Below are 24219 nucleotides of genomic sequence, written 5' to 3'. Positions count from 1 at the left end.
TGGACCAACAATGCTGCCAATGCTCTAGCCATCGTATATGCATGGTAGGCCAGAAGGTGGAGAAAAGGCAGAGGGAATAAAGAGGCCCTCCCAGTTCAATCGCTCCCTTAAGCAGCCCTATCAGAAGGCCGTCATAAGACTTCCACTTTCATTTGCCAAAAGTTGGTCATAAGTCACATGGTCATACCTCTTGGCAAGGAGTGCTAGGAAGTGGGAGTCTTGTATTTCTTCGTTCAGCTCAGGTAGTTAAGAGTTAGGGTCCTAGTACTAAAGAGAAAAAGGAGAATGGATGTGGTGGCCTGTGAGTGGGAGCCTCTGTTGTACTTACCTCCTTAAATTTCAGTGGATTTAGAGCAAAAGCTCTATTTGGTCACTTGACAAAAAAGTTGTTAAAAATTGACTATGGCCATCACGGTGTTAAAGGAACCTGTGACCTTCTCTCCCTGCCAAAAAATAAAAGATCTTTTTAAGCCTCTGCCCCCTCCCACTTAAAAAAAAAAACTCATTGCTGTCCAGTTGATTTGACGCATAGCGACCCTATAGGACAGGGTAGAACTGCCCCACAAGGTTTCAAAGAAGCGACTGTGGATTTGAACTGCCAGCTTTTTGGTTAGCAGCCAAACTGTTAACCACTGAGCCACCAGGGCCCTGTCCACTCTGCCTAGAGGCACTAACTAATAAACAAAATGTGTCAAGGTTTTCCATGAATGGTTTCTACATCTTGATGACAGCACTCTATAGAGTATTTCTCTGTGATCCACAGGACCAAGAGGGAAAACCCAAAAGAGCCGTTGTTCAAGACAATAAAGATGGCACTTATGCTGTCACCTACATCCCTGACAAGACCGGTCGCTATTCGATTGGGGTCACCTATGGAGGGGATGACATCCCATATTCTCCTTACCGCATCCGGGCCACCCAGACGGGCGATGCCAGCAAGTGCCTGGCCACCGGTGAGTGCAGGGTAGCATCCAGGTGCAGAGCGTGGGCTTTGGAGTTAGAAAGCCACGAGCTAGCGCTTTGCTACCACTTAGTAGCTGTGTGACCAGGGCAAGTTGCTCAACTGCTCTGAGTTTCAGTCAGACTTGGATTGAAGATCTTTTTGGGGAACATTTAGACTCGTGAAGCTCTTCAAAAGATCAGAGTGTTCCACAGGGTTATTGCAAAGATTGGGTGAGGTCAGCCATGAAACATACTTAGTGCGGTGCCTGGCACATGGGAGCTATTGTTCTGTCACTTTTTTTGAAGTGGGTACATTTGTTGAGATCTCAAGTATGATGGTGAATCCCATGAAAAGCAGCAACTTTCTGCCATGAGTAGATGGTTTCAAGAGCGTTTCAGGTCAGTGTTAGAGAAACCCATGGAAGAATCCAGGTTTTTCCTCAACACTCAGGACTTATGTCTAGGCCCCTCAGGACTTCTCCATGAGCATCACAGTGTCTTTAATGTCTGAGATGCAGCTATTTGGTACATGGTTCTTTCATTTTCTAAGAACACCTCTTACAAGTCTGTGATACCGCTCAAGCAGATTTCAAAATACATATCTCCATCTGTGGAATGAAGCAAATTTTATTTTCTTTAAGGTAACAAAATCAATTATCTTGTATCTCAACCAGTTCTAAAATGGAGAAAATCTTTTGGCTTTCGGGGCAAGGTTGTAAATGGCTCAACTTGACCTTTTTTCACTTACTTAGGGCCAAAATTCAGAAATTTTGAAACACTGGCTGTCTTAGTCATCTAGTGCTGCCATAACAGAAATACCACAAGTGCATGGCTTTAACAAAGAAGTTCATTTTCTCACAGTCCAGGAGGCTAGAAGTCCAAATTCAGGGCTCCAGCTCCAGGGGAAGGCTTTCTCTCTCGGTTGGCTCTGGAGGAAGGTCCTTATCATGCATCAGTCTTCCCTTGGTTTGGGTGTATCTCAGTGCAGGAACCTCAGGTCCAAATGACGTGCTCTGTTCCCGGGCTGCTTTCTTGGCAGTATGAGGTCCCCCTGTCTCTCTGCTTGCTTCTCTCTTTTGGCTTTAAGACACTACCTAATCTCATAGACCTCATCAATATAACTGCCACTAATCTATCTTATTGCATCATAGTGATAGGATTTACAACGTTTAGGGAAATCACATCAGAAGATAAAATGATAGACAGTCATACAGTCATACAAGGGAATCATGACCTAGCCCAGTTCGCAGATACTTTTGGGGGGACACAATTCAATCCATGACACGGGCCAATCAGATATTTCCTAGATCTGTTTTGCCAGTGATAAACTGAATTGTCTTAACCTGAGGGTTAATGTTGGGTAGGGACTTCCTCCTTGCCCATTCCTCCAGGCCCTCTTCCTGCCTCACCTCCAGCAGAATCAATCCTGTTGAGTACTTTGCTCAGCCTGGGGCTCCCGTTCTGCACACCTTTGGTGTATCATTCAAGGCCTTCCACAGCCTGGCTCCCATCTCCTCTTCCACTGCTCTGTCTGAGCAATGGTCTTGTGACTCCTCCTTGCTCTTACACACCTGACTTATTTTTGCCAGTGTGCTTTTAGTTCACATTTTCTGCATTCCCTGATATTGCCACAAGTCAGACAGAGAGAAAGAGAGACTGGACGTTGTTTGAGGAGTACCCATCAGAATTCAGCCATTTCCCGTTTTTTCAGGAAGCCCTCTGTCAATGTGGCAACTCTTGGGATATAAATTCTTAGAGCAGGACAATTCTCTGAAGAACTATTGATTATCTGTTCTATAACTTAGTGCCCCTCATTGTTTCCATGGCAGGTTGAGCTGTCATTCTTGGTGCCTTCATCTGCTGTTACAAACTCCTCGAGAGTGGGGCCTGTCTTGCTCACCTTTCTATGTACGTGGCACTTAGGAAACGCCCAATGTATGTTCGATGCTGAAAGTTGACCTTTATCCCACATACCCTTGAGTGCTGGTGAACCAGGTCTAACATTTGGTTGACACTTAGAGTTTGCAGGTACTCCGTATTTGATGAGTAATTGATGAAACACCCCCTTTGCGCAGCACGTTCCCCAAGTGGCCTTTGGGTGTGCCCTCTGTGTGGCAGCAGCTGCAGGGCTAACATTTACAGACATGGTGCGAACAAGCATGATTTGTTTTGCAGCCTCCAAGGCAAGTGTCTGTAGCTGAGGCGTCCGTTCTCTTCTGCTGAACTTGTTTCTCCCCAGGTCCCGGAATCGCCTCCACCGTGAAAACCGGTGAGGAAGTGGGCTTCATGGTCGATGCCAAGACCGCTGGGAAAGGGAAAGTGACCTGCACCGTTCTGACCCCAGACGGCACTGAGGCCGAGGCCGATGTCATTGAGAACGAGGATGGCACCTACGACATCTTCTACACGGCCGCCAAGCCGGGCACCTACGTGATCTACGTGCGTTTTGGTGGCGTCGATATTCCCAACAGCCCCTTCACCGTGATGGTAAGACAGATTCCTTCTCCAGGGCAGACTGCTATCAGCAGAAACAATAATAGCCACCATTTACTGAGCCCTGGCTAGGATTTCCACTTCTACTTTTTTTTCTTTAAAAATAATTTTTAAAGCAGTCCTGACTTTGTAGAGTTGTAATCTCTAGAGACCCGTTGGCTCTTAGGGCTTTTAGGGAATCTTGTTGGCCATCAAGGCACCTGCCATGCTGAGACACCTAGGCAGTGTCCTAGCCTAAGCCAGTTCTAAAGGGTACGCTTTTATTTAAAAAACGTTCATAAGTAAAACATTGCACTTTCTCATCTTCTTCCACTAGTTCTTTCCCCAACTCCATGGCCATTCTCCATGGCTAGAGAAGAGAGGATGTTGTTTTGTCTGGGGACTTGACTCTTGTATCCCAGGACTCAAAGTACCTCCGGTTTTGTTTTAAAAAGGTCTACATTTTGCTTATGAGGGGGAAATACCTTGTCTTTCGAAACTGGGAACATCTGGAGTAAAGGAAACCATTATGCAAATGTCTGGGCTAGAGAATGCAAAGGGTCTTTAATTTTCAGTTCTGAGTAACCTTGAGATCGTCTTCTGATTATTAAGATTCTTCACTCAGGAAAGAGGTTAGAAACCTCATTGGACCCTCAAAACCAAGGATTGTTGACTGTTTGTTTTTAATAATTTATTTTATTTTGTTGTTGTTATTGAGAATAGACGCAGCAGAACCATACACCAATTCAAGTTTCCACACGTACAATTCAGTACCATTGATTACATTCTTCAAGTTGTGCAGCCATTCTCACCCTCCTTTTCTAAATTGACATAAACTTACAAGTCCATTAACATAAACTCACTGCCCCATAAGTTTCTTAGCTACTCTTTCTAGTTGCTGTTGTCAATTTGATCGCATTTGGACAGTTCTTTAACGTTGTTGACTGCTTTACAAATGAGGAAAGCAGCACCCTAGGTAAATTCAAGAGGTTTAGGAACAGACCTAGAACCCAAGTCCACTCTGGACAGCCACCAAGTGCCAAGCCATCTCCCTCCCCGTGTCTTTTGATGCTGAGGGCAGCAGCCACGCCGGACCATGAGATTCTTAGGCCCTTGATGACCTGGCCCCATGCACAGCCTTTGAACTACCTTCTGATTATTCTACTCTGTGCAGCCGTGGGGAAGGACAAGCAGGCTCTACTTTAAACAGAAGCCCAGGGACTCTCTTGCATCCTGTCACCTGTCATGGCTTTTTTGCCTTTCCTAGACGTTTGTTTATCTGTAAACATTTTACTAGAGATCTGGGAGGCCCTTTTATGTCTCAAGTATATAAACACTTCTCAACTTTTGGCATCGTTCACTTGGAAGTGTTTTTTCTTGCAGGGGAGAAATGCAGCTAAAAAGTTTGTGCTCTTCTTGTTTACAGAGAAGGAGTCTCTCTGCAATTTTAAGATTCTGTTTTTAGCCCATGGCGGGTTTTATCTGATTGGTTAGAATCTTGGACCATGGAAGCAGCCACTGGGCAGAGCGCAATGCCACTGGGAATATAAGACCATATTGGGAGGGTTTGAGCATGAAAATCAGTGTCAAAATCCTGAGGACCATCTTAGCAGGCAGGCCAGGGTCCTGAAGTGAGGGCTGCCAAACTCATCAGGAGTAAATGTTACCTACAGGCAGTGGTGGTTCAGTGTAGAATTCTCATCTTCCATGCGGGAGACCCGGGTTCTGTTCCAGCCAGCACACCTCATGCTGAGCCACCAGCCGTTTGTCAGTGGAGGCTTACGTGATGCTATGATGCTGAACAAGTTTCAGTGGAGCTTCCAGACTAAGATGGACTAGGAAGAAAGGTCTGGTGATCTGCTTCTGAAAATCAGCCAATGAAAACCCTATGGATAAAAAAAAAAACAAACAAAACCCTATGAATCACAACAGTCCTACACTGTTGTGCATGGGGTGGCCATGAGTCAGGGGCTGACTGGAGGGCAGCTAAGAACAACCACAGGCCCTGGACTGCACATAAAGCAGGGATACTTTGTGTATACACACTGCCCCCTAGCAACTGCTGATGGCAGAAAATGACCAAAAAAAAAAAAAAACACCAGCCTTACCCAGCTGGCTGACTTTCTGTTCACTGACTTCAACTGGGTAGACCCCTTACGTCCCTCTACAGGCTTGGGGCCTGGAGGACATGAACCCCCAGTGTTCCTAGCAGGTGTCTCGAGGAGACCCACAGCCTCCAGTCTCAGTTCAACACATCACACAACCTCGCCACGAGAGGTCACGGCCTAGCCCTGTGGTTCAACATTCGAGAAGTCTTGGATCAAAGGCCATCACTTAGCCCCATGGCTGATGCATCCCTGAATAACCTCGATCTGAGAGGGCCCCAGAAGTGGGGGGACAGGGCTGTTCCCAAATGTAGAAGCTTACAAAGCTGCCTTTGTAAGTGAAGCCCCCTTTCTGCCAATGCCAAAATACAGAAAAAGGAGTTAACATGGGTACATGCCCCCACAGAGGAGGCCTTCAGTTCTTGTCATGGCAAAAGTAGGGGGTTGAGAAGGCCACTGGGGTCCTTCCTTATTGGTTCGGTTGGAAGGAGTATGAAGTCTAAGACTTTAAGCTTTATTAATGAATTTATTAAAAAATTTAAAACATTAACCCCTTAGGCATTTATTAAGAAAAGTGTCCCCTTTCCATCTTGCAGAGATGACCCTGTTAGTTTTTCTGTTTACACAACAGACACTTCCGTTTTGTTAATGGGACCACCATGAAAGTATCGTCTTGCGACTTGCTTACTTCCTCAGTGTGCCGGAAATACACTTCTGTGCTAACTCCTAAAATGTAACCGCTCCTTCCGATTGGCTTCACTGGCTCCACGGTGCACATATGCCATCATGTATGTAACAGAGCCCCTTACAGAGGGGCGTTTAGGTTGCTTTAGTCATTTACTCTCACAAACGGTGTACCTCACATACCTGTGTCCTGCCAGAATTGCTGTAGGCCCGCTTCCTGGAAGTGGGTTTGTGGCTTCAGAGGGCACATGGGTTTGCCATTTGAGGCGAGGACACCACGTTGCTCTCCAAAGGGTGGTAAGAATGTATGCTCCCGCCAAAGCGAGCGGCTGGCTGTCGTGTGAGATGAAGCAGGCAGGAGGAAGCAGCTCTCAGGTTGTAGAATCTACTAAGCGGCAATGTTGTTCCAATGTGATTCCCAACTAATCTCCATTTGCCACCAACCAGGCCACGGATGGGGAAGCCACAGCTGTGGAGGAGGCACCGGTAAATGCATGTCCCCCTGGATTCAGGCCCTGGGTATACTTTTTTTTTTTTTTTTTCCTTTTTATGTTTCTGTGTTGACTCAGCCTTCATTTCAGAAAAGCTACAGCCTGCTTCTGGGGACTGCTTAAGCCCTCTTGGTGTGCCGGTCATTCATTCGCCTCCCCCACATCAGCCCATCACAACAGCCCCCGCTTTCCCTGTGATAAGGCCCCCCCTGGTGTCATCGTACGCACTCCGCGCGTCGCCCTCCGTCCTGTCTGTGATCACGCTCACCACAGTGTGTCTCCGTGTGTAAAGAAAAAGATGGACAGCTGTCTCAGCCCTCCTGCTGACTCTCAGAACCACCACTTGCACATTCGGGTTCTGTCCAGGGGAAAGCCACTGCTCTGCTCGCTGCCACTTAAAACGCACCTTCTTTTCCAGGCCACAAGCAACTAAAGCTTTCCAGGTGGAGCCTCTTGGGACTCACAGACATTGCTATCTCTCACTTTTCCTCTTTCCTGGGGGCGCTGCTGGAAATTTTACAAGCAGACTGCCGAATGATCTCTAGCAATTGGTTGGCACAGCTTCTCAAGTCCTTCAGGTTCGGCCCTGCACCCCGGGCCAGTAGACAAAGCCCACACCCCATGGGCAGCCATGGCCACAAATCCCGGCTCAACTGACTTGCAGAATTGCCAGCTGCTCTCCCCGTGTAGCTTTACTAGCCTGCTCTGTTGTCTGCTTTACCCAGTGACCTTTGCTTCCTGTTTTTAGGTAACCGAGGAGGCCTATGTCCCAGTGAGTGACATGAATGGCCTGGGATTTAAGCCTTTCAACTTGGTCATCCCGTTTGCAGTCAGGAAAGGAGAAATTACTGGTAAGCACTCTCTCTCATGAAGGCCACCTTGCCCTCACTCGCTGGCGATAGCTCTCCAGGATGGTGCTGGAATGTGATCCCACCTGTCCACCAGACCGGGGTCCTTAACCCAGAGCCTCTGGTTCTTGATTTAAGGGTTGGCCCATGAGACCTGAGATTTCAGATGTTCTGTGTGTGTATGTGTTTCTCAGAGGTGGCAGTTCGTGCATAGTTTGTGTCGCGTTCTCAAGAGGGCCTGGAACTGCTGTGGTTGGACACTTCTCAGCTGTCGGATTTCTGTTACCCCCTTTTTTCTGCCTTCCCTTAGTCTCCAGCTGTTCCAAACCTGACCGTGGCGCGGGGGCCTCCTGTACAGGAGTTGTCACTTGCCCTATGCAGCCTGCTTTTAATGCCTGCTTCTCTCTGAGTTGACTCTGTACTAATCTCCTGGCTTCGTGGTCCTTCGTACATCCTGTCTGAGCTTCTGAGTTGTCAGTAGCAGAAAACCGTTCACTTAGGAGCTGCCTGGCACATCTTGTGGAAGCCAAAGGCAAACAGGTCTCTGTTTCCCCACTCTGAGCCTTGGACGTTTGGGGCAGCAGTGAGTGTTCCTGGGGGTGAAAGCCTTGACTCTGAAGCCATCCCGCCAGCAGTGAGTGTTCCTGGGGGTGAAAGCCTTGACTTTGAAGGCATCCCGCAAGCAGTGAGTGTTCCTGGGGATGAAAGCCTTGACTCTGAAGCCATCCTGCCTTGCACTCAGACTCTCCCGGGCAAGCGGCCGAGGGGCTCATGGTCCTGTCTCCTTGCACTCCTAGGGGAGGTCCACATGCCTTCTGGGAAGACGGCCACCCCCGAGATTGTGGACAACAAGGACGGCACGGTCACCGTCAGATACGCCCCCTCGGAGGTCGGGCTCCATGAGATGCACATCAAATATATGGGCAGCCACATCCCTGGTGAGTCGCGCTCAGCCGGTGGCCCTGCAGGACCCTGTGATTTAGGCCTGGAAGTCTGGGAGGTTCTGTGCGTGGAATGGTTCTCGGTAGCAGGTTGGGGAAAGCTGTGTCAGCATCCCTGTGAAACAGAGGGGCCCATGCCCCCAGTAGGTCCAGCGATTGCCAGACAGGCTGCTGCCGCTCAGCACCGTGGGTCACAACACAGGTCCTCGGGGCTGGGCTTGTTTGTCTTTGTCACCCTGCTAAGTGTGGCCAAAGGGTGAGCTGGGAGGACAATATGAGGAGCAGCGAGGGACTTTCCAGCCCGGCCTGCAGGACCCTACGAGGCGTGGCGGTTTTGAGTAGGACTCCAAGGCAGGGGAAGAGGTCATGAAGCATGACTGGGAGAGAGAAAGACAAACTGCCTGATTGTCAGAGAGCCCTTGACAAGGACGCCAGCTCCGGTTTCATTTCCGTCAGTGAGCACAGCGTTCCTGTTCTTTTTAATTGTTTAAATCTCCCTTCATTTTTTACGTTAATATTTTGGGTAGGTTACACATACACGTGGTTTTAAAATAAGAATGACGTGATGAAAGGTTCCCTCCCATCCATATCCCCATCTGCCCTCTCTTTGAACCTAACTGGTGTTCATGTTTTTATGTTCTACAAGTAAACGGGGATATAGATTTTTAATTGCTCTTTTTTTTTTTACATAAACAGTAGCCTATTTTACACATTGAGCCCCTGGGTGGTGCAAATGGTTAACATGCTCAGCTGCTAACCAAAACGTTGGAGGTTCAGTCCACCCAGAGGTGCTGTGGAAGAAAAGCCTGGTGACCTACTTGTAAAAAACCATCCATTGAAAATCCTGTGGAGCGCAGTTCTGCTCTGACACAGGAGGTTGCCGTGAGTTGGAATTGGCTCCCCGGCAACTATTTATTTATTTTTTAAAATTCTGTACACTATCTTGCCCTTGCTATTTTCATCTAACAATATATCCAGGAGAGCTTTCCATGTTGGGACAAGAGAGCGTCTTTGTAGTCTTCCACCATTTGGATGAACCGGTTCCCCTCCTGGAGGGCAGCGTTCCCACCTTTTCTTATCACCAGCCGGGTTGCAGTGAAGAGCCCTTTACAGACATCATTTCCCCAGAGGAGAAAGTGTGGGGTCAGAGGGCGCAGGCACCCATAGTTGTGCTACATCTAGCCAGATGGCCTTCATAAAGCTTGTTCCAGTGCACACACCCCCCGGCAAAGTCCGAGACTACCTGGATCTCCGCGAGTTGGCCAGTGGCGGCGTATACTATCAAGTTTTGGGATCTTTGCCAGTCTGATAGTCGGCAAATGGTATTGTGGTGTCGCTTTATTTGTGTTTCTCTTCTGAGTGAGACTGAGCAAGTTTCCCTATGTTTAAGTACCATTTGCATTTCTTTCTCTTAACTGAACGTTTGTATCCTTGGCCTGTTTTTCCGTTTGGTTGTTGGCCTTTTCCATATCAGTTTCTAATTTGCGATAGGAGTTGCAAATATTTCACCCCGGTTGACAGTTCACTTTAGTTAATGTGTGTATGTGTACATAATATTTGTTTAAAACAAAATCGTATTATCTGCTCCTATTTAAATATTCTAAAGTTACAGATGTAGAGAGAGTTAAAAAGTGTGTCTTTCGTGATTTCTCTTCAATTTCCCTGGGAGGTGTGAATGTGTTATCTTTTCAGATGTTTTTCTGTGTAGCTACAAACATGCACACAATTCAGTTTTTAAAGAAATGAGATAATGGTATTAATATCATGCAGTGGCTGACTTTTGTTTCTTTAATGCAACACATTATGGATAATCTCCCAAGGTAGTACATTCAGAGCGCCATCATTCCTCTCAATGACTGCATGAATAGGCCAGCGTTTATTTTACCAGGAGTCCCTGTGTGGCACAAATAATTAAGTGCTTGGGTGCTAACAAAGAAGTTGGCAGTTCAGATCTACTCAGAGGTGCCCCAGAAGAAAGGCCTGGCAATCTATTTCTGAAAGATCACAGCCATCAGAAACTGTGGAGTAGAGCTCTGTCCTGAAACACATGAAGCCACCATGAGTTGGAGTCAGCTTGATGACAGCTGGGTTTTGTTGTTGTTTGTTTGTTTTTGGTATTGTTAGACACTGGAATCTCCTATTTTTATCTGAACACTAGAAATGAAAGCCCTTGCATAGGGCTGGAAATGGGGTGGGTGAGAGGAAGCACTCCTGTAGGATGGACTCCTAGTGATGGGATCCCTAGGTCATAGGGCCTTACCTTTTGAAAGGTGCAGGCAGATGGCTTTCTAAAAGGCCTTCTCATCACGCACCCTCTAGTAGTACGAGCCGGTCATTCTCCACATGGTGCAGGTGTTTCCTCCGCATTTGTCAAGCTCAGCTGGATTCCCCTGCCTCTGCCCCACTGCCCTAGTCTGGAGCAGACTCAGGATTGCCTTTCTTATGTAATGATTGAAGGAGCAGCACTGAGCAGACCCCTCAGGTGCCTGGGATGGGGGCTCCACAGCCCTCTAGGTCCTTTGGGTAGGAGGCTCCAAGCCCACCTATCGATAGGTAAATGTTAAGATGCCATTGCCCATGGTCTGTGTTCGCCTCTCACGACTCACGGTTTTGTCTGTGTCCTTTGCAAACCCAAGAGAGCCCGCTCCAGTTCTACGTCAACTACCCCAACAGTGGGAGCGTGTCTGCTTACGGCCCAGGCCTGGTGTATGGTGTGGCCAACAAAACCGCCACCTTCACCATCATCACCGAGGACGCGGGAGAAGGTACGGCGTGGTGTGTGGGTTTGTATGCTTCCATTTGGAAAGCGAAGTGAACGCAATTCTGGGGCGGCTTTTAAAAGCGAGACTGTTGCATGACAGTGTTTGTTTTACCTTTTCTCACGTGTGACTTTGTCCCTGCTTCTGTCTTCCATCCAAAGCAGAGACCTCTGAAGTCCTTCTTGTCCTGAGTGAAATCACATGCTGTGAAATGTTTTGGGTGACCGGCCTGACACTTAAGTGTTTGGGGCTGATGATGGTCTTGGTTTTGTTCTTTTTACCCATGTACCTCTACCCAGATGCCCTCACGAGTTGGTTAGAGGTCTATCCTAGATATAGCTCTGTACCCCTCGTGTTCATGGAGAGTTCTAACTTTATGGTTGTCATTGGATTTCCCTGATGGCACCTGGTGCCTGGCCGATGCTGACCACCTGTCTGAGATCCTCCTGTATATGATCAGCATGCAGAGTTCCATCCGTTTATCTTCTCACATGTCCCTAAGAGTGGAGAGGACTTAAAGGGTTACTTGCAGGGAGGAATTCAGACACTGGGGTGTCTTCCCAATGGGCGTTTTACCTTGCAAGTGGCTTTGTTCTGATGACACAGCCCCTTTCCCACAGCTCACGTGGCATGTCAGTCAGTTGTCCCAGCCTCAGGGGTACCCCAGATAAGTTGCTGTCGCTGTGAAACAAGGATGCTATCTCTCCCTAACCCCTCCCTCCCTGGTCCCACTCCCAGGGGGTCTGGACCTGGCTATTGAGGGGCCCTCAAAGGCCGAAATCAGCTGCATTGACAACAAAGATGGGACGTGCACGGTGACCTACCTGCCCACTCTGCCAGGCGACTACAGCATCCTGGTCAAGTACAACGACAAGCACATCCCGGGCAGCCCCTTCACAGCCAAGATCACAGGTGGGGCCTGGGGGCTTCCAGGGGTGGGTATGGCGGCACCCCAAAGCCTGTCCCTGCCCAACCTGGGTCAGCAGCTGGGCGTCTGACTCAGGTCAGACTGCGTGGGGGTTCCTTGAGGAGGAAGCGGGACTCCTCTGTTAGCAAGTGATCAGGAAAAAACAAGAGCTACCCTTTGGAAGGTGCTCATAGTGTGCCGGGTGCCTGGGTGGTACAAACGGTTTGTGCTCGACCACCAACCAAAAGGCTGGCGGTTCAGTCCACCCAGCAGCGACTCTGGAGGAAGTCCTTGAGATTGTAAGTCTGTAAGATTGCAGCCATTGAAAACTCTATGGAGCACAGTTCTACCCTGACACACATGGGGTTGCCATGAGTCAGAGCTGACGGCAGCTGGTAGTGGTGTTGGTACTATTTTGTGCCAGTGTGCCACCAGCGTTCAAATGGTAGCCCTCAGATAGAGGGGTTCAAGTGCTACATATTGAATAAGTAAATGAACTCAAGGACGAACAGCACTGCCACATAGACTTCCTGCTGTCCATTTTACAGATGGGGAAAGTGAGGCTTGAAGAAGGCATGGCTTAGCCAAGTTCACGTGTGGGCAATCTGGGATCCAGAGCTGGGTTATCTGATTCTAAAGCCCATCCTCCTAACTTCTGTTCTACTTGCTGTGTTCTGGCTCAGGCCCTCAGTGGAGTCACAAGACAAGGCTCCTGCTCTGAGACCTGTCTGTGAAGCAGCCGACAGTTCCATGTGGAACGTGATGAGCGTTTACCCGAGAACTGCCCAAGAGGGTGGCAGGCAGGTGGGAGGGCCTTGTGCCACTTGAGCACAGGTCCTCAGTCCTCTCAGGTCCTCCTCTCCCCATAACCAGACAGAAGTTGGTTAGGTTTGCTTATTGTCCAAGGCACAGTTTTTCACTTAACGCTGGGTAATTACATCTTACCTGTTAAAGTGGCATGTGGCGTGAGGGTGAGCAACATGTAACGTGAGCTGTGGGGGGCTGTTCCCAGATGACAGCAGGCGCTGCTCCCAGGTGAAGTTGGGCTCTGCAGCCGACTTCCTGCTTGATATTAGTGAGACCGACCTCAGCACCCTGACGGCCAGCATCAAGGCCCCGTCTGGCCGTGACGAGCCCTGTCTCCTCAAGAGGCTGCCCAACAACCATATCGGTGAGCCTTCTGGGCTGGGGCCGGGACAGCTTGGGTGGGAGGATGGGGAGTCCTGCAGTCCTGTCATAGGGAATATAGCTCATCGGGGTGTGTGATGTGATAAACCTGCTGGGTCACACGCATGACAAAAGTCCAAGTGCATTTCTGCTCCATGATGTTGACCAGAGCTCTGGACACTCTGGGTTGCTGGAAAGTCACAAAGGAAGTCATGTTTCCATTTTTGGGAGTGTGTCTCCCTCCCACTCGTCTCTTCCACCCCTTCCACCCTTACAAACCTCCGATCTCTGCTCTGGTCCAGGCATCTCCTTCATCCCTCGGGAGGTAGGCGAACACCTGGTCAGCATCAAGAAGAACGGCAACCATGTGGCCAACAGCCCTGTGTCTATCGTGGTGGTCCAGTCGGAGATTGGTGATGCCCGCAGAGCCAAAGTCTACGGCCGAGGCCTGTCAGAAGGCCGGACTTTCGAGATGTCTGACTTCATTGTGGACACGAGGGATGCAGGTCTGTGGAAGTGGTCCCAGGGGACAGGCCCAGAGCTGGAGGAAACTGCTGCTTTTTGGTCAGGCTGCTTTATCTTCTCATTCTACCGGCACCTTTTCTTTCTGAGCATCTTCCAAGTTGTAGATCCTTACACTTGCATTGTCATTTAAGCCTCCTGACAGCTGGTGAAGTAGATATTACTCTGTTTTATTGATGGATAAACTGAGGCTCACAAGGGTCATCGGTCCCATCTGCGTCTGGTGTTTGAACCCCTGGCCACAGTCACTCTCAGATCCCTGTTTTCTTATCCATACTCCCTCCCACCATTGCTTTCAGTTTCCCAGGGTCTCCTGGACTCATCCCAAAGCAAAGAATGTCAGGCCAGCTGGCCGGCGTTGTGTTCAGTTGAGCAGTGCTTTCGTGGAAATGAGGAATCTCTGTGTGTTCTCGCTCGGAGGTGGTTTGAGTTAGGCTGGGACTCTCCTAAGTGTGCCACCCCCGTGTCTTCATCATCTGTCTTCTGAGTGACTGCTACATTTGTGAATTGTAGACATAGTCATGTTCCCAAGAGAGACGGCTGGAGAGTTCCTGCTCCTAATGGGTAGATGTTCCCTGTTGATTCTTGATGCTGTATACCTTCAGAGCAGCTGACTTAGTGGTTCTCTGGCTGGACATCAGAGGCAGCTGGAGGCTCTTTAAAAATTCAGATGACCAGGCCTGTGGCTAGCAGTAAAGCCCCGAGGCAGTGGATGCTCTTCTTGGAGGCAGGTGGGCAGTGTCTTTTCCATGGGCTCTGCAGGACACTCACTCCGTGGGATAGTAGTATATCTCCTTGAGACGAGGGTTCTGCTAGCGTCAAAGCCACGTTCAGCCGGTTGTTTCACTCTAGGACGTCTCAGAGCCTTCTTCCCCGGGGCTGTGCAGCAGGGGCTGCCATTTCTTTCTGCTGTCTGGAAATAGCAGTTTCACCTCCAGGGGCCAGCTGTGCTTTCTGCATCCATCGAGCTCTCCTTCCCCATGGCTGCTGTGTTGCAGGTTACGGCGGCATATCCTTGGCGGTGGAAGGCCCCAGCAAAGTGGACATCCAAACAGAGGACCTGGAGGACGGCACCTGCAAGGTCTCCTACTTCCCTACTGTGCCCGGGGTCTACATTGTCTCCACCAAATTTGCTGACGAGCATGTGCCCGGTATGTGTAGTCCCCTCTCCTTCCTGTCTGATGCTAGGGTTTTCTGTCACTATCATGCCACAGCCTCTGGCCCGCTCACGAGGGCCTTCTCACTTCTTGCAGGGAGCCCATTTACCGTGAAGATCAGCGGGGAGGGAAGAGTCAAGGAGAGCATCACCCGCACAAGTCGGGCCCCGTCTGTGGCCACTGTCGGGAGCATCTGTGACCTGAACCTGAAAATCCCAGGTGGGCAGGAGGGGCTCACAGGTCAGGGCAGCCTGGGGCACTGGCCCTTGGGAATGGGTCAGGGCAGTGGCCACCATTGGGAAACCAACTCCAGGCATGGGTCCAGACAGAGTATCTAAGTCAGCTGTGTGTGATCTTTTTCTTTTTTTTAGCGTTATTTTTTATTTTATTACTTTTTTTTTTTGGCACAGGTGCCCATTCAAGGCAAATAAATCTGTTTACATGCTAAGTTTTTCTTTTTCCAGATGAAAACAGCTTTGTTTTGTCACATGGGGGGAAAATAGATGGGATTCTCAATTTTAGATTTACAATCTGTCAAATAGAACGGTATCAGTGAGACAGTTGGCCCTGCTGGTGTCAGTGTCTGGAAGTATGTAAGAAGTAGCAACCTAGAGGCAGCCTTCAGGTATTTCCATTCATTCCCTTCCATCGTAAAATTAGAACAAGCTGTGCTGCCAGGCTGGGTGGACCACAGCTAGCCCTTTGGCTACGAATTGCTCCTCATGGCACTAAATGAGCAGCAGTCACAGGCCATAGTCTGTCTGCAGAGTGGCTCTTTCCATAAAGAATCCTCCAAAAGAGGAAGCACTGTGTCAGTGAAGGCTTTGGGGCTCCTCTGCCCAGAAGTTGGCACATGTTGAGAAATTATGCACATACTGCGGAGAAGGAGAATCTGTATCATCCTCAGATGAAGCCCACGTCGCGATGTCCTGGAGAGGGGCTGTTTCTCCTACATGGCGTGCAGCAGCTCTATGCACTATGCCTTTCCGTTCCATCTGCCGGGTTTTTCCAGGGTAGGCATGTCAACCTCGGCCACGTGTTGAGTGCGGTAGAAGCCCCATTGCTGTCTTAGGGGAACGGAATCACTTACAAAGGGCCATATTGGTGCTTGTAATCATAGAGTCTGTGTGCTCAAAAATGGAGAAAGTAAGTGCCACCGTGTATCCTGCCATCTAGGGCAATGACTGTTCATGTTTGAGGCATAGATCTGGGCTCCGCAAACCAACACCCGCAGAGACACGAACGCTCAGTTTCCATCGATCAATCACAATCTACACACTGTACCACTTCTCACCCTCTATATTGTAGGCATTGTTCCATGCCAAAAAGTATACAGTTGATTCTCGTTATTCATGGTACTTATGTTCTCTAAGGAGTCAGGGTAGTTCAGTGGTAGAGCTCTTGCCTCCCACGTTGGAGACCCAGGTTTGATTCTTGGCCAGTGGACCTAATGCGTGGCCAACACCCATCCGCCTGTTGTGGAGGTTTGTGTGTTGCTGTGCTGCCGAACAGCTTTCAGCAGCTTCCAGATGAATACAGACTATGATGAAAGGCCTGATAATCTATTTCCAAAACATCAGCCACTGAAAACCCTATGGATTACAACAGTCCAGCCCCTTTGTGTGTGGGTCACCAGGAGTCTGGAACTGACTCCTGGAAGCTAGCAGCAATTACGTGTTCTATAAAGTCCCTGTGGACTCTGAACCAGCCTGGCTTCAGCCTCAGCTGGGAATGCGCGTACCAGCAACTCAAGTTTTCTGCCATTCGTGCACGTCTGCAGACGACCACAGAAGTGCTGTAGGTATTGACCTGGGAGTTGCATATGAGTGTTAGTGAGTAGGCAAGTCTGCGGTAATGAGAATTGCCTGTACTTGCACATCATCTTTTTATACCTATATGATATTCTTCTTCACGTCCAGATGACCGTGCTTCATTGGACCGTCTCCTTCTAGGTACACTCATTTCAGCCCCCAACGCCTGTAATCAGTGCAGCTGGGACAGTGGCCATCGCGTGCTCAGGCTGTCACGGCGGCATGGATACCCAGGAATTGGATTGCTGGGCCAATCCATTTCAGATGCCTTGGCAGACAACCCTCCAGAAAGTGTCAGTGCCCATTTCCGTACATCCCTCACCAGCCCTGGGCACTGGCTTTTGTGCTCACTTTGGCCAGTCTGATGGAAAAATATGGCATCCAATTCCATTTCTCAGCTTACTAATGACTTGGACCGTATTTTCGTTTGCTTTACTTTTTTATTTTGCGAACTCTCTCTTCTGTTCCCTTCGCCTGTTTGTTTCTTGAGGAACTGGTGAGCATCTTTGTTGGACTATGGAGGTTTGCATGTCGCCGTGATGCTGGAGGCTATGCCACCATATTTCAAATACCAGATAGGTTTCAGTGGAGCTTCCAGACTAAGACAGATTAGGGAAAAAGGGCTGGTTATTCTGAAAATTAGCCAGTGAAAACTCTGTGGATCAAAACAGAATATTGTGCGATACAATGACTGGGCAGGGTTTCATTCTGTTGTACGTGGTGTGGCTGTGAGTCAAGGCCGACTTGGCAGAAACTATCAACAACAGCCCTTCTTTTAAGTCTTTTCCTGCGTCTTGATCAGTTTGTTACTCTTTTCAGTTATTGGTACCAGCTGACTCTTTGTTTGTTTGTTTTAATTTTATTTATTGTTTTGTTGTTGAGTATGTACACAGCAAAATATACACGAATTCAACAGTTTCTATGTGTACAATTTAGTGATATTAACTACATTCTTTGAGTTGTGCAACCATTCGCACCCTCCTTTTCTGAGTTGTTCTCCCCCATTAACATAAACTCACTGCCCCCTAAGGTTCCCATCTGATCTTTCTAGTTGCTGTTGTCAATTTGATCCCATAGAGATGGTTCTTAAAAGAACATAATGCTCAAGGCAGACCTTTTTTACTAGTTAAGCTAAATTGTTGTTTGGTAGTAAGATGACTTCAGGAGATATTTTTGGTGTAAGGTTTAAAGATTATCACACGGCAATAGTTTCAGGGCTTCACCCAGCCTCCATGACTATCGGAAGTCTGGAACCCATAAAAATTTGAAATCCTGTTCTTAATTTTCTCCGTTTTGATCAGGATTCTTCTATGGAATCTTTGATCAAAACGTTCAGTAATGGTACCATCCAATTCTTTTGGTCTCATGGCAAAGGAGGCAATTGTTCATGGAGGCAGTTAGCCACACATTCCATATCCTTCTCCTATTCCTGACTCTCCTTCATCCTCCATTGCTCCAGGTGAATAGAGACCAGTTGCTGTGCCTTGGATGGTCACTTGCAAGCTTTTAAGACCCCAGGTACTACACAACAAACTAGGAGGGAGAACAGAAGCACTAAACACATTATTAGGCCAATAAACTGGGATGTCCCATGAAACCATGACCCTAGAGCTCCAAACCAAGGATCCAAGTCCCATGAAGTGTTTGGTTGTACATAAGCAGCCTTTGTAGCTACTCTTTTTGTTTGTTGTTGTAAATATATCTATCACACAACTTTTACCAGTTCCACTTTTTACAAGTGTACAAATTATTGACAGCAGTTACCATAATCGGCTATGCAACCCTACCCTTAAACAAAGCAATTTTTCCATCACCGTTAATTCCCCTTTCCCCCTTCCTCCGGCCCCTGGCAACCACTAATAAATGTTGGTCTCTATACATTTCTCTTTTCTTGTCTTTTTATATAAGTGAGGTCATAGAATATTTGTCCTTCTGTTTCAGCATAATGTCTTCAAGCTCCTTCCACACTGTAGCATGTTTCAAGACTTCATTTTTCGCCTACTAGCTGAGTAGTATTCCACTGTATGTATGTACCACATTTTGTTTATCTATTCATCTGGCGATGGACATTTAGGTTGTCTTCCACCTTTTGGCTATTGTGAACAGTGCTGCAGTGAACATTGGGGTCTCTTTTAGAGTCTCTACTTTCAAGTCTTTTGCATATATTCTTAAGAGTAGAATTGCTGGGTCATATGGTAGTTCCATTTTTACCTTTTTGAGGAATCAACATACTGTTTTCCACAATGGCTGTACCATTTTGCATTCCCATCAGCAATGGATAAGTATTGTAATTTCCTCGCATCCTCGCCAACATTTGTTATTTTCTGTTTTTTTTATCTTAGCCATCCTAGTGGGAGTGAAATGGTATCTCATTGTAGTTTTGATTTGCATCTTTCTGATGACTAATGATGCTGAACATCTTTTCATGTGTTTGGTGACCATTTGAATGTCCTCTTTGGTGAAACGTTTATTCAAGTCCTTTGCCCGTTTTATGACTGGGTTGTTTTTTGTTGTTGTCAAAGTTTTCTATATATTTTGGTTATTAGATTTTTGAAAGATATATGGTTTCCAAAGATATTCTCCTAGCCTGTCTTTTTACTTTTTTGGTGAAGTCTTGGTGAACAAAAATTCTTAATTTTTATGAGGTCCCATTTATTTTGTCTTTTGCTGTTTACGCTTTTGTTATTAAGTAATCTATTGTTGAAAGCTAGGCCTGACACCGTTGCCCCTGCTTGTTCTTCTAAGAATTTTATGGTTTTGGTTTGCACCTTTAGGTTTTTAATCCATTTGGAATTTGTTTTTGTGTATGGTGTGATGCATGGATCCTGTTTCATTTTTCTGCATGTGGAACTCCAGTTTTCCCAGCATCATTTATTGAAGAGACTGTTTTCTTCCATTGAATGGACTTTGCACCCTGTCAAAAATCAGTTAACCATAGATGTGTGGGTTTATTTCTGGACTCTCAATTCTGTTCCATTGGTCTGTGTGTCTATTGTTATACCAGTACCAGACTATTTTGATTACTGTAGCTGTATAGTATGTTTTAAAATCAGTAAGTGTTAGTCCTCTTACTTTGTTCTTTTCTTTCAGCACTGTTTTAGCTATCTGGGGCCACTTGCCATTCCATATAAAGTTGAGGATTTGTTTTTCTGTTTCTGTACAGAAGGCTGTTAGTATTTTGATTGAGATTATGTTGGATCTATAGATTGCTTTGGGTAGTATTGACATCTTAACAATATTAAGTCTTCCAGCCCATAAACATGGAACATCTTTCCATTTATTTCAGTCTTCTTTAATCTCTTTCAGCTGTGTTTTATAGTTTTCATTGTATAAGCCCTTCACATCCCTAGTTAGATTTATTCCTAGGTATTTTATTCTCTGAGATGCTACTGTAAATGGAGTTGTTTCCCAAATTTCCCTTTTAGATTTCTCACTGGTGGTGTGTAGAAACCCAGCTGATTTTCATTTGTTGACCTTATACTCTGCAACTTTGCTAAATTCCTCTATTAGCTCTAGGAGTTTTCTTGTGGACTCTTTGGGATTTTCTATATATAAGATTGTATCATATGCGAATAGAGATAATCATACATCTTCTTTTCCAATCTAGGTACCTTTTATTTATTTATTTATTTATTGTCTTACTGCTCTGGCTAGGACTTCTAATACAATATTGAATAGAAGTGGTGAGAGCGGGTACCTTGTCTTGTTCCCAATTTCAAGGGGAAAGCTCTCAGTCTTTCTCGGTTAAGTGTAACGTTGGCTGATGACTTTTCATATATGCCCTGGATCATATTGAGAAATTTCCCCTCTATTCCAATCTTCTTTAGGGTTTTCATCAAGAAAGGGTATTGATTTTATCAAATGCTTTTTCTGTATCCATGGAGGAGACGATCATGTGGTTCTTTTCCTTTGTTCTATTGATGCAGTGTATTATGTTGATTGATTTTCTAATGTTGAACCATCCCTGCATTCCTGGGATAAATCCCACTTGGTCACGGTGTATAACTCTTTTAATATGCTGTTGGATTCTGTTCACTAGTATTTTGTCGAGGATTTTTGCATCTGTTTCATAAGGTACCAGATGACGCTTGATGAGACTCACTTTCCCTCTCATTACCCAGGTGATCCTTCTTCTCTCATCAGCTAGAATAGAGGGGAGCTCACCAGCCTCCAGCCATCCTCAGAGCCCCAGGCCCTGTGGGGTGACCCACTCCTTAACCACCTTTCCTTTCTCTGTCCTCAGGGCCCAAAGTTATGAACTGCTCAACCTACTTTCTGTAGGGCTGGAGGGTGCAGTTTCATACTGGCTGTAGGTGACGTCATTGCTTCATTACCCAGCATGCAGTGCGCCTGTCTGCACCTCATCAGTGTAGGCACAGTTGAGAGCATGACACCCACACCTTGAGTGGAGCAGTTGTGGTCTGCTTTCTCGTGTAGTGACTGGAGGCATTGCTTCTCTGAGCGTGTAGCCTCTGATCTTCAGTTTGCTGAAAGCTTTGCTCATGCATGGTTTCCCTTTGCCATTGGAGCTGATGTGTGTTCACCTTTTTCTCTAAGTGCATTTTGTCTTGTTGCTCAAAAGAAACACCAAAGCTTCTTGGCAGTAAGGGATGACAGCTCCTGATGTTCTATCCTTGCCTACCTATGGAACGAGCCTCTATCAGCATGAGAGATGTCCAGGTGTTACCTTTGGGCTAGAAATATCTGAGCTGCTGCATTTTTGTTTTACACTCTGTAGCAGTCAGCTCGGGCTGTAGTTTAAAGCTACCCTGTGGGATTAACTCAGCTCCAGCTGCGAAGCCTGTAAAAATACTTAGTGGGGCAAGGAAGTATCAATGCCCCAGGAATGCTCTCTGCATTGGGTGCCCATAGGGCTCTGCTCACTCCACGCTGACCACAGCAGCTCAGGGGCTCGAGGGGTCGGGAGGCATCCAGCTTGAACAGGGGAAGCCCAGACAGCCCACACCCACTGGGCAGTGCCCACCTTGCCTTCGGCTGCTTGCCCCACGTGTTCTGCCCTACTCAAGCTGCTGTCCTGACTCTCCTCTCTTTTCCCCCTACCTCCTGCCCCCTTTCAGAAATTGACAGCAGTGACATGTCGGCCCACGTCACCAGCCCTTCAGGCCGCGTGACTGAGGCAGAGATTGTGCCCGTGGGGAAGAACTCACACTGCGTCCGGTTTGTGCCCCAGGAAATGGGCGTTCACACGGTCAGCGTCAAGTACTGCGGTCAGCACGTCACGGGCAGTCCCTTCCAGTTCACTGTGGGGCCGCTCGGCGAGGGGGGTGCCCACAAGGTGCGGGCAGGAGGCCCCGGCCTGGAGAGGGGAGAAGCGGGAGTGCCAGGTGAGCGTTCAAGTGGGGCTCGTACTTGAGAAGAGTAAGGGCTGAGCCTGGGCTGTGTGAGCACCCTGTGTCCTCCACTGTGTTCTAAAGAGGAGACGTCTTGTGTGTGATTCTCATGGGTGGTGTATTAGTCAGGGTTCTCCAGAGAAACAGCCAACTGGATATATGTAGCCGGGGCCGGCAGCGGGGAGAAGAGTGAGAGGTTTATTTTAAGAAATTGGCTCATGCGATTGTGGAGGCTGACAAGTCCGAAATCCATAGGCCAAGTGGGCTGGAAACGCCAGCAGGATATCTACGTTACAGTCTTGAGGCAGAATCCTTTTCTTCTCAGAAGCCTCCGTTATTGCTCTTAAGGCCTTTGACTGATTGGATCAGGCCCACCCAGAGGTGACTTAGAGTCAACTGGGTGCCACACGGCCTAGCCAAGTTGACACATAAAATTAACCGCCACAGGTGGTGTTAAGGGGCATTCTTTTTGAAAAGTTGGGGGTCGCTAGCTTGCCCAAAGACAAACAGTTTCTTAATCGGGCCTCCTCGGAGCCTGTAGTTTATTAGTGTCGTTGAGAGTCTCTAAGAGGGAGCAGAGTAATAAAGCTGTTTGCAGAGATCTTGCAGGGCGCATATTCTGTGGAACATGGTAGAATTCTACAAAACCAATCATAAGGGTTCCTTCCAGGGTGGTTGCTGGTGGGAAGATCTGTGGAAAATACTGAACATTCTCATCTTCTTCTGGCTTGGTTTGGGTGTATCAGAAGGACACCAGCTGTACCACGGACTCACTGGTGGTACTTAGGAAATCTCAGTGATGGTCCTTGCTTGAGTCCTGCTTGGGCTTAGGGAAAGAGGAAGGGGTTGGCAACAAACTAAACCCAGCACTGCAGGTTTAACAAGAAGGGACAGGAGTCCATACTGGGCTCGGTCACTACCCATGTGTTTGCTTGCTTTCAGCCGAGTTCAGCATCTGGACCCGGGAAGCAGGCGCCGGGGGCCTGTCCATCGCTGTTGAGGGCCCCAGCAAGGCCGAGATTACGTTCGATGACCATAAAAACGGATCATGTGGTGTGTCTTATATTGCCCAAGAGCCTGGTATGTACTCAAGAGCCAACTAAGGACATTTTCCTTGTTGAGGGATAGTTAGGTGTCATGGAACAGAAACCCATGAAGCTAGCTGAGTAAATGAGGAGCTTATTTGCATGGGCATGTGGGAAGCCCCCTAGAAGTCCAGTTGCAGGAAACACAGCCAGGCCTCAAAGGGGCAGGAATTCCTATGCTCGTCTCCTTGTTTGTCCTTTTCTGTTTGTCTCTCTGCTTTGTGCTTTCATTCAACTGCTTCATTCTTTCCACTGACCAGCCTCTCTCTGCCCATCACTGCTCAGGGCTGGTTGGGGCTGCCTAGAACAGAGGTCTCAGCATCTGAGAGTCCTAGAAGGGGGGTTCTTTGCCTTATGCGTACGGACCCTCCTGGCATCTGGGAAGCCTATGGGGACCACTCTCAGAGTAACATTTTGCAATAAAATACATCAGATTATAAAAGAAATAAATTTATATTAAAATACAGTTATCAAACTACTAAAAGAACAAATAAATATATGATATGGCAATACGTATGCCTCTTCATGAACACATTAAATCATAAGATCAGAGTACCATCTGTGAATTACCCCAATTTCAAAGTGGTGATGAGTATAAATGATGGGTCAAGGTATCTAAGAACTGTGAAGTGATATAAAAATATCTGTGGTTCTATTGGTGATAGAGTCATAGGTACTTCTAATGTGCTGTGGTGTCTTGTCAACATTTCTAATGGAAGGACATGCTAAGTTTCAGTTAGAGGTTAGTGAAAATTAGGATGTCATTTTTCCCCATTCAAGTCCAGGGAGCCCCTGAGTTCTATACACAGACCCTGTGGGGTCCCTGCGGACCCAGGTTAAGAATCCCTGCCCTTGCCCAGTAAGAAAGGTGACCTCCCTTCAATCTATTGGCCATGACCAGGGGGTGTGGCTCCATGCACAGCGGGTGTCCTAGTACAGCTTTAACACAAATAACACAAGCTGGTGACTTGAAAGAA

The 24219-nt window shown here is 47.5% G+C and overlaps 1 protein-coding gene across 3 annotated transcripts in view; it reads left to right on the top strand.

The window, feature by feature from the left end:
- Nucleotides 1-24219, top strand: part of FLNB (filamin B) — a 162228-nt gene that overhangs the window by 120424 nt on the left and 17585 nt on the right. The window contains exons 28-40 of one of the 3 annotated variants that reach the window (XM_003410042.4): nucleotides 764-953; nucleotides 3182-3429; nucleotides 6651-6689; nucleotides 7443-7545; nucleotides 8340-8480; nucleotides 11120-11248; nucleotides 11981-12154; nucleotides 13162-13320; nucleotides 13619-13822; nucleotides 14837-14989; nucleotides 15092-15214; nucleotides 21885-22151; nucleotides 23100-23237. In XM_003410042.4, the coding sequence (XP_003410090.2) occupies nucleotides 764-953; nucleotides 3182-3429; nucleotides 6651-6689; nucleotides 7443-7545; nucleotides 8340-8480; nucleotides 11120-11248; nucleotides 11981-12154; nucleotides 13162-13320; nucleotides 13619-13822; nucleotides 14837-14989; nucleotides 15092-15214; nucleotides 21885-22151; nucleotides 23100-23237 (2068 nt within the window). Of the gene's footprint in view, nucleotides 1-763; nucleotides 954-3181; nucleotides 3430-6650; nucleotides 6723-7442; nucleotides 7546-8339; nucleotides 8481-11119; nucleotides 11249-11980; nucleotides 12155-13161; nucleotides 13321-13618; nucleotides 13823-14836; nucleotides 14990-15091; nucleotides 15215-21884; nucleotides 22152-23099; nucleotides 23238-24219 lie in introns of all 3 variants that reach the window. The other 2 variants (XM_003410040.4, XM_003410043.4) reach the window with 2 other exon arrangements.

The sequence above is a fragment of the Loxodonta africana genome, chromosome 22, assembly GCF_030014295.1.
Source record: "Loxodonta africana isolate mLoxAfr1 chromosome 22, mLoxAfr1.hap2, whole genome shotgun sequence".
Taxonomy (NCBI): domain Eukaryota; kingdom Metazoa; phylum Chordata; class Mammalia; order Proboscidea; family Elephantidae; genus Loxodonta; species Loxodonta africana.
The sequence above is the reverse complement of the archived record's forward strand: the minus strand, read 5'-3'. Positions and strand labels throughout refer to the sequence as shown.